This window comes from Ursus americanus, chromosome 29 (genome assembly GCF_024610735.1).
Source record: "Ursus americanus isolate L20-20 chromosome 29, mUrsAme1.1.p, whole genome shotgun sequence".
Classification (NCBI taxonomy): Eukaryota; Metazoa; Chordata; class Mammalia; order Carnivora; family Ursidae; genus Ursus; species Ursus americanus.
The window spans coordinates 24,451,903-24,471,693 of record NC_142155.1 but is presented as its reverse complement, the minus strand read 5'-3'; the positions used below and the strand labels follow the sequence as shown (position 1 = coordinate 24,471,693).

Below are 19,791 nucleotides of genomic sequence, written 5' to 3'. Positions count from 1 at the left end.
AGACAGCTCAATGCCATTTCCCCCAAAGACATCTTTCTTTCAGACTCATTTTGGTTTCAGGTCTTCCCTATCTCCTTCCCTACACATAAATCCTGTAGATTCACCCCTCCTGTGCAACACAAGGAAGAGGAATGTGTCTGTCAGATATTGACACACACACAGTCTCCAGACAGACAATGAAAATATAGGAAAACTGCTCTGGAACGGAAGACAGAACATTTAGAAAGGTAAACCACGAGACCGGTCAAAACCAGTCAGCCCACTGAGAGTGGGAGACTCTGCCCAGAGAAACATGATGTCTGCCATTAGGAGCAGGGGTGGAGGGAAGGAAGCAGAGGGAAGGAGACCTGCTCAGGCAGACACATGAAGGAAAGGTGACACCACTGGGAAGGGAAACCCCAGAGAAAACAAGGACAGAAAGCATCATGGAATGGGGATGGGAAAGTTGATGCTGAGCCCTGGGTCCCTCTCCTGGTGAAGAGAAGCTGTTCTTCTTGGGGAAGGTCCACCTCAAATGTCCTTGGCACAACAAGATTCTGTGCCTCAACCAGCCCCTAGGAGCTAACTGGAGGGAGTCATGGGGCTGAGAAGATCTGCATAATGATGGGACGCGAGTTCTAATGTCAGATCCTGAGCTGGGAGATGTGAGCCTTCCCTCCTGAAAGCTGTGAGAGAGATCACCTTCAGCAGAGGGAAGTTGGCCAGAAGACTGGGGTCAATCTCTTCCACATAGTAGAGAAGTTCAACCAGGTGAATGTCAGCCCTGCTCAGCGTGTTGCCAACAAGGTAGTCTTGTCCATGGCTCTTTAACACCTGGAGGATTTGAGGAATCAATCATGAGCTCAGGCACAGTCAGGCCCCTCCGCTCCTCCCTGCTCTCCAGCCCGACCTCCCCACCTCTGCTGCCTCACTGAGCGGGTGTGGGCTTCAGACCCTCTGCATTGCCCCTGACTCACTGAGACACTGGGTCTGGGCTGTTCTTTCCCTCAGCTGAAGCCCTGGCTAATGTCTCCCTAAAACACGTGTCCACTCTACATCTCTTTCAACTATTCTGACGTATGCGACTTTTCCCAATAAAATGTTGGGGAAGTTCATGAAATTTATTAAAGTCTTCCAATAATATGCAAATGATAACATGGAGAGAAAACCCTATGGCACCACCAACTTCAGGAAATTTTGGCAAGTACCCTTTCAGACTGTGTATACATAAGGAAATATGGATAATTATTAGGCAAAGAATATAATAAAACTTCAAATGCTATATAGTAATATACAATTTTCATTTATCCTATCATAGGACTCTGTGATTTCAAAGTATAGCTGTGCTCAAATGGGAAGACTGTTCAGGACTTCATCATGTGAATGTGCCCCAAACTCTCAACACCACAAGAGTCAGGAGAGAGTATTTTCTGATTACTATGAATTCTTTCCTCCTTGAATAGGGCCAACACACAAGCAATGACTTAACATTTGTTCAGTGATTGACAGAATGACCTAATGCCTTGTAAAGATGGGTGTGTCCATATTAATCCTTTCATTCTATGTATGGCCCCCTGTATCTCCTACAATCCTTTTTTTTTTTTTGACCCAAAGTTTTTATTTAGCACAATTTCAGGTACCTTTGGTCCTGAAACGTTCTCCTCTTACCTCCCAGGAGAAACATTAACTAAGATACATACTATGTATACTGATGGAAAGTTGGCATGACTTCCCTCTCAAATCTGAGAGCCATGTCTTCAGGTATGTCAATTAATTTTTCCTTAACATCTCTCCATCTGTCTGTTCACCTCCATCCCACTGCCCCATCTCTGTCCAGACACATCTCATCCATCCATCCCTAAAATGCTACCATATTCTCCTGAAGGGCAACTGGTCTCATGTCTCCCTACCCATGTTGCCAGAGTCTCTCCTGACACATTGCTGTCATTGTACTCCTCTTGGATCAAAGCCCCTGCGTGGTGCTCTGCAAGATCTATTCCAACATCCAGTGTGGCTCTCAGGCCTTCAACAGCCCAAGCTCTGACTATGACCATGGAGGTCTGCCGAAAAGAGAATTCTAGATTGGGTCCTGGTTAGTTGAAGTCTTGCCGGAAAACTGAAATTCGGGTATAACTGGTACAATCCTGCCTCACAGTCCGCTTTTATAAAATGCCTTGAGAATTAGGGCACTGCAGTGGCATTAGCTCCCTGGAAGTGAAGGTCAGTGCCTGAGGAAGGCCGGTCAGGCACCATCTTTCCTTGTCCTCTAAGTCCAGGGCCCCAAAGCGCTCAGCAGTCCACTTACTTTTTCAAACACGGGGAGATAACGATCTGTCGTTCTCTCTTTGATCAGGGCAATCTTGGCATCCTTTTGATCAGGTGGGCATAGAGGCAAAACAATGATCATCTCATTCAGATCTGCCATACCTTCTGTGTACATATCTATCCTGAAAGACAAAGTGACCAAGTTGTCAAATGTCTTCTGCCTTGATTTTACAGCTGAAAATTGCACAAGAATGGGCATCGGGAGGTGGCAAAGGAGCTCGGCTCCCATCGGATGCATTTTTATACGCCACCCATGCAGCTCTGATATTTACTTGATATGAACACTTTGTTCTAGAACAAGCCATTGATGTAGATATCTGTCTAAAATTTCCATTATATACCTGACCAGAGAGAGGGACAGAGAGCATTGGTGGCCTGTCCAGAGTCACAGAGAAATTGGTGCGATCCTGCACGTACCCACAGGGACCGTACCTAGGGCTTGCCATATCTGCTGTGATTTGTCATGCGCACAAAGGTAGTGTGACTCATGTGGCTAAGCCCTGGCACCTAAGTGATCTCTAGAGACAGTAACTGGCACAGCCATCTCAGTCATGTCCCCTTCCTGTCTCAGCCTGTTACACACCGAAGCCCATTATGTGCCCTATACCAGTAGGTTTTCCAATTATCTTCCCCAACCTTACCCACATACAGTTGCCCAACTCTGACCTTGTGTGCATTTCTCAAGTCTTCACCTAAAACATCCCCTGAAATGGTGAATCCCCCGAAATTCTTAACATAGTTTCAACCAGTGCATATTACAAGGGATCTCTTTTTCTTTTGTTTCAAACTGGCTTTTCTATTATACTTATAAAAATACCAGCTGTTCTGAAATATATTCACATACCATAATTATCACCCTTTAGAATATATTTTCAGTACTTTCTAGGATATTATGAAACCATCACCACTTTCTAATTCCAGAACATTTTTATCACCCTGAAAACAATCCTGTGCCCTTGACAGCCACTCGCCATCTCCTCGCCCCTCCAGTCCCAGGCAACCACTCAACTACTTTCTGTTTCTATGGATTTGAACGTCTGGACATTTCATATAATTGGAATCATACGATACATGACCTTTTTCTTGTATCTGGTTTCTTTCATTCAGTACATTTTCAGAGCTCATCCATGTTGTAGCATGCATCAGTACTTTTTCTCTCTTAGTGGCTCAATAATTTGCTCATCCACCCATCATTGGATGGTCATTTTATTTGTTTCACCTTTGTGACTATTTTTTTAATTAATGTTTTAAAGATTTTATTTATTTTTCAGAGAGACAGAGAGAGAGAGAGATAGAGAGAGCCCAAGCAGGGGGAGCAGCAGGGAGAGCAGGCAGAGCAGGCCGAGGGAGAAGCAGACTCCCCGCTGAGCAGGGAGCCGGTGGTGGGACTTGATCCCAGGACCCTGAGATCTTGACCTGAGCCAAAGGCAGACGCTTAACCAACTGAGCCACCCAGGCATCCCTCCCCTTTGTGACTATTAAGATCAATGCTGCTATAAACTTTTGTGAACAAGTTCTTGTGTGGATTTTTTCATTCTCCTCGGTGTATATGTAGCCATGGATTTGCTGACAGAGGATAACTAGGTGTAATTTTTGTGTAAATGCTACAGTTCCTTACAAGATTTAAATTTCAATCATGTGGTTCCATCACAACAGAGAGGAGATCCCCCAGATAGTGCTGTATTGACTAAATCTGGCTGCTTTAGTCCTGCCTGTATCGAAAGTTCAAGGTAACCCTAGCATCTTGAGGACCAGCCTCTGGTAATCCTTGTCAAATGGCCAGTTCATGTAACTGGCTGATACATTAGGTTCCTGGTCATTATTCTTGTAATTTCTGGAACTTGAGAATACACAGAATCCTCCTTTGGATCTTTCCTTACCAAAGCCTTCTTCTCTAGACACTCAGACACTTTGCCCTTGGCTCTAGCTGTTGGGTGTATCCAGCTCCTACAGGCCTGAGTGCCTGGAGTCATGTTTCCACTATTCTGGTGGATTCGTAGTTCATCAGTTTAGGGAAACTGTGTCAGTGTACTATATCCATAGACTGCACCCCCTTATATAATCATACTCACTTGAATCCACTCCAAGTTTACTATTTCTCACCCTCATTGGTCTCTGCTGTGCTAGACCTCTGTTTTAACACGAAGACCTACGCTGCTGTTGGCCATGAAACCCGCGCGTACAGTTCTGATCACTCAGGAAAGAAACTACATTGTTCCTGCTAATTGTTGATGAAAGCACAGAAAGAGTACCACACAGGGCTCTCTCCTTTAGGTCTCTCCCGCAGAGGTCGTATTTGGGGGCCATGTAGTTGAGAATGGCTCTGGTCTGCCCCAGCTTCATTCCATCGATGCCCAGACTTCTGTCTCTTGAAAAAAGAAAAGAAGTGAAGAGAAATGGTTTCTGGGTTACCCTCTTCTCTGATGGAAAACCCGTTTGAGAGGCTAGAGATAAACAATGAAACTAGAATTACCTGGTAACACTTAAACAGAATGGCATTTAGGTTCCCAGAGTCCTTGTTTTTTCTAGCAATCACTCTTTCCCGTTCTAGCCTCCAGGTCATGTATCCATCTGTGTATGTCTCCGTGGCTACCCGCTCAAGCACCCACCCCGGTACGTGAGAAGTCCCTTCTCATCTTGTGTCAATTTATTTATAAAGCCATGGAGATTTTAGGAAGACGTGGGAAGAGACTACAACAGCACTGCCCACCAGGCACATTCCAAACGGGAAGTTCTGAAGGATGACAGCGCTCCCGCCGGGCTGGAGGGTTAACCTGTCAGGCTAACCCGCACCTGACTTAAGTCCCTGGATCCTTACCGGAAAGACCACTGGCCCTGAGGCGGGAAAGACCAGCACTTTCCTGGAATGCAGAGGCCACTAAGTCTGTTTGAAGTGGCCTCAACTCTCTGATTACACTAGCAATTTTTTTAGCCAAATGTTCTTTCTTCTTTTAGGTCACACAAACAATTTTAGTAACCTTCCTTTGTGTATCTGTAGACTTTGTCCTCCTCTGCAGAAAGAACAGTTACTGCTACAGGTCACGAAACAGGAACCTCACCCCCTCGCACAGCCCGGAGCACGGAGATAACATTTGTATCCTGGAGCCTGCGTGTAATCAAGGAATGCCGCAGGCCACTGCACTCCCTTTACTGATTAACTGCCCTCAACTCCTTTAAAAACCCCTTTAGAAACCTCGGAGTTGGCTTTTGGACAAGAGTCCAACTACGGCCCAGGTGTCCGGCCTTCTGATTAAAGCTCACATTCCTCTTCAGTCAAAACCTATCTCCTGAGTATCAGCCTTTCAAATGACAGGCCGCCAAACGTCGGGCTCGGTAACAAGTCTCATGATGTTCATGGCATTTAAGGCCGATTTTTAGAGACATTTCTATTAGGGGTCCCTTTCCCTGCTCTCCAAAGTTTATGCTATGTGTATTTCGGAAGCATAAGAACTATTTTGAAAATAATGACAATCATACACCTAAAATTATATGTAAAAATTAACAATATTTCTTTAATACCATCTAATAGTCAAGCAAGTATCAAGTTTCCCATTTTTGTGTGTGTCACACATATTTGTAGTTTGTTGAAATACAAGTCCAAATGAGGTCCGTACATTTGATCAGTTGCTATGTCCTTTGTTTCCTTTAAAATTTGTTTCTATGCTCTTTCATGGACAAGATGACTTAAATTTTCATTCGGGCCGAGTGTGTAACGCATACAATGCACCCCAGGGAAAACGTGTGACCGGCCAGCTAGCGATGAAGTCTGGACTAGATCGCAGGTCTCCTGACATTCAGACTAGTTTCTCCCTGTTACTCCTAACTTCTGCATTTTCACATCCTGCAGCGATGACAGCTTCTGTGCCCCTCACCAAATTGTGAGCTCCCAGAAAGCAGAGCAGTTTTCATAGTCCTTTAACACAGTACATCGCTCAGTACCGCACCGGCTCAAAGTTCGGCACCCTCCCTATAACACGGCATGATGCATATCTCAAGAGCCACCCTTTTTTTTGGCATTTCCGCAATGGGGCCCCCATTTTGCAAGACAGCAGTTTAGAGTAATTAAATAATAAGCTAGGATCGTGGTAATCAAGAGACTGATCCTGATAAGAAAGCCCAACATGGTGCTGTTTAAACAGACGTATCAAAGTGGTGGAACCCTCCCACTGTGCGATAAAATTTGGATAGTTCGCTGGCAAGGTAGCCCAGGAGAATGTTTAACTAGTCAAACAAGGAATTTGCAAATCCTCCATTGGACTGGAAAGGGGATAGCTCAAGAGAAGAGCATTATTGTTCTTAACTTTGCTAGGGGGGGAATCTTGCCTTACTATCCCCAAAGCCCTATACATTTAGATTCACTTGCAATTTTGAGTCTTTGCTCCATAAAAGACCTTGCCCATCCTGTGGTCCCAAAAATACTGAACAAGGAGGAGCAGGAGGATGGCATGGAGAAGGAGGCAGAGAGAGAGAGAAGGGGCAGGAGGAGGAGGAGGAAGAGGAGGGGAAAGAGGGGGAGGAGGAAGACCAAGAGAGGGACAAGGAAGAAGAGGAGGAGGCTGCAAAGAAGGAGCAGAAAATGAAAGAGAAGGAGAAGGAAAAAGCATCCTGCTCGGCACCGAATCACGAAGTAACTCATATGAACAACCAGCTAATGCATGTGAAATCAGCGGTGGGGGTATGAATTCTGATTCTGATAGGCAGGCATTGATGATTAGTTTCCCAACAGGAAATGCCGGCGCAAGGGTCATGCAACCACTCAGACTTACTTTCTTTTCATTGCTTAAGTGGAGTCCCCAAATGTGTGACTCTGTCAAGTTCAAGTCCAATATAATTGTGTGTTGACTTCTACATGAATCACATTAATTCATCATTTCTAATAGAAAGAGCAATTTTAGTGTAAGCTCAGATAGTCCTCCTGGCATTGGAACGGGGGTATTTCCAGATTGCCCATAATGATTACACTCTGACCTTTCCCATATTATCAAATCCTCTGTTCTCGCTTTCTAAATTCTTGACTATGATTGTTTTTCTTAAAGATATGTCCTTGAGGAGCTAATAAACCATGCTTGATTGTCTCCCAAGCACACAAAGAAGACATAGTAAAAACATAAAGTCCTCAGGGGCGCCTGGGTGGCACAGCGGTTAAGCGTCTGCCTTCGGCTCAGGGCGTGATCCCAGCGTTCTGGGATCGAGCCCCACATCAGGCTCCTCGGCTATGAGCCTGCTTCTTCCTCTCCCACTCCCCCTGCTTGTGTTTCCTCTCTCGCTGGCTGTCTCTATCTCTGTTGAATAAATAAATAAAATCTTTAAAAAACAAACAAACAAAACAACAACAACAACAACAACAAAACCCATAAAGTCCTCAAAGTAACACATTTGAAAATATTTTCCTAGTGAAACGGGCATGAGAAAATTATGAAGATCTATAAGGTCAGGACCATAACCTGATTAAAGTCCAGGCTGCCTCTCTGCTCACTCCTCAATGCTGATTCCTTTTTTTTTTTTTTTAAGATTTTATTTATTTATTCGACAGAGATAGAGACAGCCAGCGAGAGAGGGAACACAAGCAGGGGGAGTAGGAGAGGAAGAAGCAGGCTCCTCGCGAAGCTGATGTGGGGCTCGATCCCAGAACACTGGGATCACGCCCTGAGCCTAAGGCAGACGCTTAACGACTGAGCCACCCAGGCGCCCCTCAATTCCGATTCCTGATATGTGTATTAGATGCTTTAATATTGAAACAAGCCGGTCCCCCCAAAGGGTGTTCCCCGGTAGGGAACAGCCCCTCCTACAGCTCTCCAGGCTCCAAGGGTTTCCTGCCAAACCAGGAAAAAAAAGACAAATCAATAATGTTTCATTTCAAGGTGATCCCTGAATGCACAAGCAAGAGGTTTCAGGCTTATTTTGCTGCCCAGAAGGTCAATGGGGCCAGGCTGCTATAAACACTGCCTATGGGTTTCATTACATTGGCTGCAAAGTTTATGGCAGATGGAAAAAACCCGGTGGGGAGAGGCAGGGTGTGTCATGGGAGGGTCCTGTCAGCAAAGAAGATATGATAGAGAGAATAGGGAGATAGCCATCTACATTGGTGAAAAGGACTGTATAGGGAATACTGTGGGAACCCAAATTGTGTACCACCAGGAAATCTGGGTTGTTCTAGAGCTGGGTGGGAGGACCTCAGCTGCCTTAACTCCATCATTTACAGACTCTTCTTTTCTTGACTGTACTCTAGCTTTTCTCTCCTGCCTCAGGGCTCTTGCATGTATTGCTTCTTGTGCTTGGAAACAGTCTCCCCTCCCAACTCTTAACCAACCTGTGGGTCCTCTAGCCCATCACTATTTGACGTCATGTGTTTAATAGCTGCTTTGCCCCTGTTGACTCTGGGCTTCTTCATGGCAGGGCTGCAAGTGCCCAGGGCTAACTATAGTACCTGGCACACGGAAGGGACTTAATAAATACATATCATTTATCTTTTCCCAAAAGAAACTTTCTAACATATAATAGACTTCAATGTACCCATCACCTTGCTTCAACGATTATCAGCAATATTTTGAAGCAAATCCCAGACTTCGTTTTGTCCATAAATAATTTAATATATGTCTTCTAAACTTTTAAATTAATTAATTAATTAATTTGAGGGGGGCGGGGAAGGGGCAAAGGGAGAGGAGGAGAGAATCTCAAGAAGATTCCTTGCTGAACACAGAGCCTGCTGATGCAGGGCCTGATGCTATGCCCCTGAGATCGTGACCTGAGCCGAAATCAAGAGTCAGACTCTGAACTGACTGAGCCACTCAGACATCCCTCAAAGGAGTCTTCTTAAGAAGCAAATTAATCCTGTCATTTTCTGGCTTAAACCCCTTCAGTGAGACACTGTTGCCTTCAGGATGAAGTCCAGACTCTTGCACAGAGTTTACAAAGCCTTCCTGAGTCCCACTCTTGTCCAGCCTCATTTCTGTCACTTTCCCCCCCTTTACCCCCACCCTCTCACCTTTAGAACTTCTTTCCCACCTCCGTACCCTCCTGACTTGACACAGGCCATTTGGTTTTAGAATTCTCTTTTCCATCCACCTTTCTCTTCCCCTCTTCTGGATACCTTCTCCTCACATTTCAGACCAGCTAAAATGCCATTGCCTGCTAGAAGCTTCTCCTGACATGGTCACACAGACCAGGTCTGCTAAGAGCTTGGCTTTGCATTCGTGTGGTGGTTACAAGCCCAGCCTTTGGAGCCAGACTCCCTCCCCAGGTTCAAATCATGAGTCTGGTCCTCGCTACTGTGTAAGTTGGGGTAAATTGCTTCCTCTCTGTGTTTCAGTTTCCCCACGTGTAAAATGCAACCATAATACCTATGTCATGACCCTACTGTGAGGATTAAATGTGGAGTGCATAGGTCAGAGCCTAATAGTAAAAAACACTGTATGTCTTAATCATTATATATCTGCCCCTGTCCCAGTGTTTCCTGAATATCAGCCTTTAACCCCATTAGGTGATAGGTTGTATGTGGGAAAATATGAAGGCATATACTTTTTGATGATTAACAATGGTTATCTTTGGGTTGTGAAATTAGGCATGGTGTGTGTGTGTGTGTACATTTTGTCTTTTCACAAGTTTTGCACACTAAGCCTATACTATGTTTGAAATTCAGAGAAAAAGTAATGCAATACTTTAGGAAGTTAATAAGAACAATCAGAATACTGAACCATTTCCTCGCTCTGGTTACAAATATGTGAGGCTATCTATGTACATGGGCAAAGATAGAAAGGAATACTGACAAAGAAAATAATGTGCATTGGAGGAGCAAAACTGTGGATAAATTAATCTTTTAAAATGTACTGGAATTTAGGGGCGCCTGGGTGGCACAGCGGTTAAGCGTCTGCCTTCGGCTCAGGGCGTGATCCCAGAGTTATGGGATTGAGCCCCACATCAGGCTCCTCCGCTATGAGCCTGCTTCTTCCTCTCCCACTCCCCCTGCTTGTGTTCCCTCTCTCGCTGGCTGTCTCTATCTCTGTCGAATACATAAATAAAATCTTTAAAAAAAATGTACTGGAATTTAATATAATATCATTTCTTAATAAAATAAACTAATTAAAATCAGGAGAACAGACACGAAGCAAAGGGGAACTTCTATGAAAAAGAAGGAAGGGAGGGAGAGATAAAAGTTAAAAAGAAGAGGCAGGATGCACTTCACCCTAACACAGATTTGCACAGCTGGCAGGCATCGCCCTGTATTGCAGGGCCTAGAGCAGTTAACGCAGAGCTGCACGTGCACCAGTGCGGGCTCTGACTCTGCTTCGCGCTGCCTTGTCCCAGCTCAGGGTCTCCTTGTACCTCCTCAGTTACTATAACTGTACAATGAAGAACGTGAGCCTTTGTTTTTGTTTGTTTGTTTTTTTAAAGATTTTATTTATTTATTCAACAGAGATAGAGACAGCCAGCGAGAGAGGGAACACAAGCAGGGGGAGTGGGAGAGGAAGAAACAGGTTCCCAGCGGAGGAGCCTGATGTGGGGCTCGATCCCAGAACGCCGGGATCACGCCCTGAGCCGAAGGCAGACGCTTAACCGCTGTGCCACCCAAGTGCCCCAGAACGTGAGCCTTTGAGTCCCAGCTTCAAACTCCGGCGTAAGCACTTACTAACTATGCGAACTTGGGAAGTTGTTTCATATCTCTGAGCCTAATTTTTCATGAGTAAAATGGAGAGTAATGCCTACCTTGCTAGGTTATTGTGAGGTCTAAATGAAATAAGATGTGTAAAATAGTTGGCACTTAACTCAAAATGCTCCTTATCACCGACACACACGTGCACACACACACACACACACACACACACACACAGTGGAATATTATTCAGCCATAAAAAGTATGAAATCTTGCCATTTGCAGCATGGATGGAGCTACAGAATATAATGTTAAGTGAAATAAGTCAGTCGGAGAAAGATAAATACCGTATAATTTCACTCATATGTGGAATTTAAGAAACAAAACAAATGAGCAAAGGAAAAAAAGAGAGAGAGAGACAAACCAAGAAACAGACGTTTAACTATAGAGAACAAGCTGATGGTTACCAGAGGGGAGGTGGGTGGGGGGATGGTAGAAAAGGGGGGGTGCAGATTATAGAATACACTTATCATGAAATAAAATAATAAAATATTTAAAAAAAAAACCTAGAGATCATTTGGGATGATAAAAAGACCCAGTTGCGGGAGGGTCGTCAATAAAGCTAGAGGTCAATCAATATGCAGACACTGGGGCTGGGGACTTTGGGGAACATTCTGCTGCCAGCTGCTGGAGACTCGGGCTCAATCAATACATCAAATCCCAGGTTTTCATTAGAATGCAGTTCTAGAAACTATTTCTAAAGCAAGGTTTTTATTCAGCCATAAAAAAAATAAGAAGGAAATCTTGCCATTTACAACAACATGGATGGACTTTGAGGGTATTATGCTAAGTGAAATAAGTCAAACAGAGAAAGACAAATACCATCTGATCTCACTAATATACGGAATCTTAGTCAAGGGGAAAAGCTCACAGATATAGAGACAGATTGGAGGTTGCCAGAGGCAGGGGGTGCAGGGTGGGTGAAATGGGTGAAGGGGGTCAAAATGTACAAACTTCCAGTTACAAAATAAGTAGTGGGGATGTGAGGTATATAGCATGGTGCCTATAGTTAACAAAACTGTGTTGTATATTTGAAAGTTGCTAAGAGAGTAGATCTTAAAAATTCTCAGCACAAGAAAAATTTGTAGCTATTTATAGCTCTGTGTGGTGATACATGTTAACTAGACTTACTGTGGTGATCATTTTGCAATGTATGCAAATATCAAATCATGCTGTAAACCTGAAACTAATATGTCAGTTGAATTGCAAAAAAAAATTTCTAAAGCAGGTTTTGTAAATCAGAGCTTATTTTCTCTGTGGAATTGTGATATATTTGTAGAGTTTATTTCTGACCAAGGACTCAGTATAAAATAATACTTAGATGTGGCCAAGAAAATGTCATGAAAACACAGATGAAGCAACTCCGAACCTTCAAAGTAGATTTCAATAGATTTATTGAAATTTAATTGGTTTAAAATGGAAATCTGCTGTCATCCTGACTCTTCTTTAAGACATGTTTGGACACAATTGATATTTTGCTGGAAGAATCTAAGGGGTTGGTGGCTGACAGGAAGTCATGGGCTTCCCATGTCTCCCACACGTAACATCCACCAAGTTTACTGATTTTCATCCCCTTGAATCCATCTCCTCCTCTGTCCTTACTTCCTTCTGATTACTTTTGGCCCCACCATTGCTCAGCTGGGTTCTTACAAGCGCCCCTAAATAGATTCCCTGCCCCCTGGTTCTGTCTTTCAGCTTGAAGTTACAGGAAACTCAAACCACACCGTGTTAGCAATAGAGAATATTACTGTCTCAACCAGAAATCTGGAAGCATCTCAAGAGATCATTAACTCTGCAACACAATAAGGTTATCAAGGACACTGCAAGTATGTGGCAGCTTCATGACGGTCGTGCCTTTGTCCACACAATGACTGCCACAGCCCTAGTCCACTCAGCTCTTCAGCTGACTTCTGCTTTTGGGTCCTTGGGTAAGGCTGCATGGCAGCACATAAACACGTGACCAGGATTGTCCATAGATTCATTGATGGAACTGAGAAAGGGCCACTTTCCCTGAGCTCGTGAGAGGGTGAGGACAGAACAAAATTGCTGGATGCCAGTAGGATAGGCAACCAAACGTGCCTGCTCTGCCTCGCCTTCCTCACCAGCCTCCTTCCCAATAACGCATATCTGACCTAGCTGCGCTCCAGGTGAAGGCCCTTCTGGGCTCTGCAGGATTTAAGTCCCCTACTCTACATTCTAGCAGCATGCATACAGGCTAAGAAGTATTTTTACACACACCAATCAGTCTTCTCCATGCTTATCCTCTCCCTCCTTTTTTCTCATGATAATACTGAGTGCCCATGACTCACCTGGAGGAGATAGTCTCCCCTGTCATCTAAGATGGGCCTAAATAACCCTCATTAAAGTCCCATCCCGAGCTACAGCTACTCGGGACAGAAACCACTACAGTGTTTGTTCGGGGCTGAGTTCCCTTCTGGTTAGTCCCTGGCCTTCCTAAAACCCATTGTTAAGTATGTTTTACATCATCCTGCTTTTACAACACTCCTGCAATCTATCTTAGCAGTTACCTCTTAATGTAATGATTCTTCGCTAAACATAAGCTCGTGGAGGTCGTGTCTTATCTTATTGATCTACGTAGCTCCCATACGTTCTATGTTGTGGCATAAAGTGACTATCAATTACCTACCAGATCATTATTGTTGACCCAGTTGCATACAAGCTGATAAAGGAAAGGAAGGAGTCAAAGGTAATGGTGATAAGTGGACTAATTTTGCTAGGAAGAAAGTTGGGCAGGAGAGCCCGTTGGGGTGGAGAACAAAGGCTTTATGGGGTTAAGATTTGGCCGTGTGGGGTTTTAGGCAATGGCAGGACCTCCCTGGTAAGATGAAAGACTGGAGTCTACCTCTGGGGCCAGAAGAAGTTACAACAATGGCACAGTCATCCGTGTAGAGGAGATCATGTGAAGCACCAGAAAACACCTGTTCATCTCCAGTTGAAAACCCGAATATATGGACCTAACAGGACTGGAGGTTTCAGCTTAGACGCCACTGCTTCCTGATCCCGCTCATCCAGGTCGCCATATAAGCACCGTTATGTCAGGGACTGTGTCTACTTTGACCTCCATGATGTGCCCAGCATCCACACAGCAGACAGCACTTAAGAACTATTTCTTAACTGAATGACTGAATGAAGGAATGTTGACAACATTTATACTAGCTCAGCCTTATCACATAACGCATGGTGTCGCAGCTACCACGCTAATTGCTTTTTCATGAGTCCTCTTTCGTGACGTGCCAACCCTCCTTTGATCTGGCATCACCGCGATCCCCTACAGATGACGTAGCTGCAGCTTATCCGCGGGGAGTCTGCTGTCTTCAGCACGTTATTTTACCTCCCGGTTTTAGTAAAAAGAAGGTGGAGGATAGGTTCTCAATGGTCACGCCTGGGCTTATATCTGTCCCAGTCTTTTATTGGGCTTGCCCAATATTTTTAAAACATTGAAGCCAACAGTGGAAATGGGGCGATTTCACAGACACACTCGGAAATCAAGCCTCTTTTGTAAAATTTCAGAAAAACGAAGGAATCTGTGCAAGTTCAGACAGGTCAGCAGTGGGCTGGAGCTGAATCAAAGCTGCCAGTCTGGTGAGGCCGCTGGGGGCCCCTTCGCTCCCACACACCCTCCACCCGCTGGCCCCACTTCATTCATTGGCCCCCATGCAGGCATTCGAGTTTGCTATCGCTGATCGTCCAACAGTCCTTAGAGTTCTTTTATTATCATTCAATTTCCTCCTTCTTTTTCCTTAAAAGCAGAGTAATCAATCTTTTTTTTGGGGGGGGCCTCTTCTTAGTTGTTTTATTTTTTTTTAAAGCCCCACCTATTACTCTGTACTCTTATTTTCCAATGACTGAGAGCCCTCCGAGTAGGAAGACGGATTCCGAAGGCCCCTCTTAAAGACCTCTACCTCAGGACTCGGTCGTCACACCTCAGGTCTAACCAGCAGCAAAGTCGGTTCTTACCTGCACCACGACGACAGGGGAACAATGAGGCTCCTGCCCGAGGAGAGCCAAGCCCTCTCATCTCCCACGAGCCCAGCACCCCAAGGAGCCGTCCAGAGCCAGGCTTGCTCTAGCTATGGGGTGTAAGACAATCACCTGGAGAGCTTGTGAAAGCGCAGATCCTGGGCCTCCTTGAGGAGAAATTCTGATTGAGTTGGCTCAGGTGAGGCCCAGGAATTTGTACTTCTACCCAGCAGTTCCACCTGTGGGTATAAACTCAAAAGACCTGAAAACAGGGTCTTGAAGACATACTTGTCCACCCATGTTCACAGCAGTATGACTCACAAAAGCCAGAAGGTAGGAGCACCTAAGGTTCATCAAGAGATCAATGGAAAACAAAATGTGGTATGTCCATACAATAGCATAGTGCTGAGCCTCAAAAAGGAAGGAAATTCTGACCCATGCTACAACCTGGATGAGCCCTAAGTGAAATAAGCCAGTCACAAAGACAGGGACTGTATGATGGCACAGACACGAGATACCTAGAGGAGTCAAGTTCACGGACAGTGGTTGCTAGAGGCCAGGGAGAGAGAGGGGAAGGGGGAGTTGTTTCATGGGTACAGAGTCTCAGTGTTGCAAGATGAAGAGAGTTCTGGAGATGGGTGGTGGTGATGGTTGCACAACACTGCGAATGTGCTTAATGCCCCTGAACTCTACACTTAGAAATGGGTAAGATGGTACATTTTATCTTGTACGTATTTTACTAACATTTTAAAAATAATAATAGTAAAGATATTCGCATTCTAAGAAGCTCCCTGATGCTGACGCTGCTGACCTATGAACCACACATGGGAGCACCCCTACTTTAGAGGACTCCACCAACCATTAAAAACATTGACATTAAAACCAAATTAGCTTCCCATTGATAGCAGCTTCCCTCTTTAAGACTGGGTGACTTGGTGCTTGTTCTCCAGAGAGCAGATCTCTTAACCTCCCTGGGTTTTTGTTTTCATGTCCAGAAGATGAGAGTTTGGATGAGAGCCAGGGGACCCCTTTTCCTTCCGGCTAGGTGAGTACATGCTTTGAATCTGAAAGTGCTTCCAGGAGAGAGCTCCAGCCAGCAGATGGAAAGACTGTGCAGTATATATAGTGTGGGTTTAGGGCCGTCCAGACTTTCCCAGTCTATGGGGGGGAAACTAGTTCTTTAGGAAAATCAGTTTCATTCAGGATGGTTCTGAAGGTTTTGGATCAATATTTAGTATGCCTGGAATCTCACAAGTGGTTATTGGAATCCCTGATTTCAATGATTGGTAGTTTCCAGAAATGTAGGAATCTAGAACAGAAGAAAAGCTACAAAATGACCATGCAGGCCATCAAATTACTGATACAGAGACTTTCCTCTGACATTTTTGGAGACACATGCTAAGGCAAAAGCAAACAACGGCCTGGTTTGATCATGTCTGCCTGCTATGTTTAAAATCCAGCTTATTTTCTCATATTACAACAGGAACAACAAATTCCAAATTCATTTCAATGAAGAGACTTTTAAAAATATTTATTTGAGAGAGAAAGAGAGAGAGTGCATGTGCACATGGGGGACAGGGGAGAGGCAGAGGGAGAGGGAGAGAGAATCCTCAAGCAGACTGCCCTGAGCAGAGAGTTCGATCCCAGGACCCTGAGATCATGACCTGAGCTGAAATCAGGAGTCAGCCGCTTAACCAACTGAGCCCCCCAGGTGCCTCAATGAAGAGAGTGTTTAATATATCCTCCTTCTGTTACAAGGTTCTACTTTGAAAACCAACCAGTTGAACCTGGTCAACAATCAAGTTGGTGCCTCTGTTAAAGCCAGTCCCCAGATGACTACAGGTTGAGATTAACCGTGGGATGTGTCCACACCAGGTCTGAAGCACCGTGGAGAGGAGCTCTGTCCCTCCCTCGAACATGCACGGAACTATCCAGGGGGCAAAAGGGGCCTGCCGGCACAGAGGTAATTGGCAATGACGAGCAATGCAAACTCGTGGGTACAAATATCCGTGTTGACAAACATAGAGCCAGCTAAAAAACCAAAATCTTAGCCGAGGAAAAGCAAGCAGATGTCATTCTTATTTTTTTATTTTTACTTTAATTCCAGTATAGTTAACATACAGCGTTATATTAGTTTCAGGTGTATGATACAGCGATTCAACCCTTCCATACATCACCTGGTGCTCACGGCAGATGGAACTTTTAAATCCCAGCTCCTCTTTCTTATTCTTGTGAAATAGTGTTTCCTTAACTGCAGTGAGACCACCCCCAACAATGCTTGTATGACATGAACGGCTGGGGCTGGAGCTTGCTGCTAATTTGATTTTAAAATCGAAGTAAACTTTAGTTGCAACACACTTTTTGATTATTCAGCTATCATCAAATATACATACAGTAGCTTGTACAATAGACCTAGCAATGTTGCAGAAAAAATAAGAATCAGACCAGTGGGAGACCAAGTGACACTCGGAGAAGTAGGAGAACTTGCATTTATTTTACACCAGCAGACCCAGATGAGCCCGTGCTCGAAATTCTGGGACCCGGGCAGCGGGGTTATAGGGCTTTTATAGGGGACTGCAGGCAGTCAGGTTCCAAGGGCTATGCTGACTGCTGGTAGGTGGGTTTAAACTGGAGGAGCAGCGGGGGGCTGCTTCAGGAAGGAACAGCCGGTTTGGGAGCTTCTGGCCGGGAAGCCTGTTTACAGAAGCAGAAACGGCTGGTTATCTCTTGCTCCCAAGGCCTGAGCTAGTAACTTTCCATCTTCGGGGGCCTGCTGGCCTGGGCCTGCTCTAGGTAATTTTCCTCTTCAGTGAAACTAATGATTACGTGGATACATCAATTTCAGGTTTGTTTCTCCCCATTTGGAAAAGAAAAAGTTACAGAAAAATTCAACTACCCTTCTCAAAGCTACCACCAGGCAAAGACCTGGTGAATAGAAGGCGCCCTCGTACCTCTGCTGACCTCTAGTGGTGAGAGCGGGAGCGCTTAAAGGAGCCAACCAAAGTGGAAATCCAAGGGGGAAAAGTACATGGTGTTTGCGGAACGCGTGGAATATATAATACCCCAAACATGTGTTCCTTACACATGCAATTTAAACCACCCAATGAAAACTCGTCCGCTGATGATAGTTAAATACGTTTCCTCTCAAACAAAAAAAAGTCGCTAAAGGTACAACATAACCACTATATAATTACCACATTTGGGTTGGAAGCACCTTGAGTAAAGGAACTCTTGCTAAATTTGCAACCCAGAATTGCTCCAATCAGAGCCGAACTCATGGCAGACCACTAACAGGCGCCATGGGAGGAGGGCACTGGTCTGCTTTGAGGTGCTGTGCACATCCTGTTCTCTGGAGTTGATACCGCTCGAGGGTAGAGACTCAAGGACAACGGGGCCTTGCCTGCCAGGGACCCGGTTATCAAGCAATAACTAAAGGCAGCCAAGGACGTTATTATGTAAGCAGATGTGATCTGTCCCAGGCACTCTCTATGGCAAAGAGGCAGGCTTGGTGAGACAAAACTTGCTGAGTCAAGGGGCTGCCGTGATGCCAAAGTCTGTGCTATTTCCACCACCTGCCTCTCACCCACAGTGGGAGAAAGGAATCACACCACGATCTGGGGCTTGGAACATGCACCAAACCACTACCACTGGAAGCAAGTGAGGGTCTGAAACCTACAGCAGGCAGAGGGGGACATGGGATGTGGTCAGGGCAGCCCAGGGCTTCGACCCTAGAGTAGGGGTGCCAGATAAAATACAGGGCATATGCAGCATTTGGGGCATAGTGGTACAAAAATCTATCCACTGCTTCTCTGAAATGCAAGTGTAATTGGGAGTCTTGTACTTTTATTTGCTAAATTAGCAACTCTGCTTCTGAATGCCTTTTGTATCTGGTTTGTGTGAGTTGGAGGCAGGGCCTTGAAGTTGTTTTATTAAGTAAATGTTTGGTGGCTCCTATGGTGTAGACAACAAGTAGGGGATGAAAGGCCATAGAACAGTCTCACACCTGGGCATTCTATGTGGGGAGACAAGACTGCGTTTGTTTAGAAAGACAGGTAATAATACAAGGCCATGTCAAAAATTTCAGTGGGCACACAGATCACCTGGGATCTGGCTAAAATGCAGATTCTCATTCAGTAGGTCTGGGGGAGGATCTAAGCTTTTCTAACACGCTTCCAGGTGCTGTCCATACTGCTGGCCCGGGGCCACACTCTAAGTAGTATATGTAAACCATGTAAGCTGAATGGGGAGCTCAGACACAAGTGCCCTCTACAGATGGAGCCTTCCACCCTGGGTTGGGGGACAGAGGCACTGGGGGACGGCCACTGAGGTGCCGCAGGATTCTGTGCTTCAGATAGCCACAGTCTTGGGCATGGCTGTTATTTTCTGCTGCTGTTCCAGCTCAACTGTGGGTCTTAATTGTTTACTTTTAGCAAAAGACATACAAGCACTATTGGCCTGTGGGTGCTATCCCTTTTCTGTCAGTGGAAAGATTTCTGCATTTCTACAGTGGTTGGGCTGGCCATGGGGCTTCAGAGAATTTACTATCCTGCAGACATTTGCGTTCAGGATGAGGACAATCTCATCTTTCTGTTCCAGATCAAAGGAACCCCTTCCCTGCAATCTCACTTTTCAGAACTTGATTGTTTTTGAATTACAGGGAACAGGATAGAATTGTGGGGCCAGACCCAGAGATGCTTGTAAGGAGCCAGCGGCACAGGGCCTGAGCCAGCATTTGGGAGCAGAGAGTTTCCATGCGCAAGATCAGCAATGTGGATACTACAGAATGAGACCGTTCTGGATATCAAGGCCTGGCACCTCATATTTGGCAAACTTGAAGGCAGATATTGGCTTCGGGG

General features: G+C 45.1%; 1 protein-coding gene across 2 annotated transcripts in view; it reads right to left on the bottom strand.

Annotated features, from left to right (window-relative positions):
- Window positions 1–19,791, bottom strand: part of LOC123795557 (glutathione S-transferase A4-like) — a 46,661-nt gene that overhangs the window by 356 nt on the left and 26,514 nt on the right. Inside the window, exons 1-3 of one of the 2 annotated variants that reach the window (XM_045802396.2) lie at window positions 4,562–4,655; window positions 2,285–2,426; window positions 682–813 (exon numbers count right to left, since the gene is read on the bottom strand). In XM_045802396.2, coding sequence (XP_045658352.2) covers window positions 682–813; window positions 2,285–2,426; window positions 4,562–4,647 — 360 coding nt within the window. In that variant the 5' untranslated portion in view covers window positions 4,648–4,655. Of the gene's footprint in view, window positions 1–681; window positions 814–2,284; window positions 2,427–4,561; window positions 4,656–19,791 lie in introns of those variants that run through there. The other variant, XM_087857014.1, reaches the window with a different exon arrangement.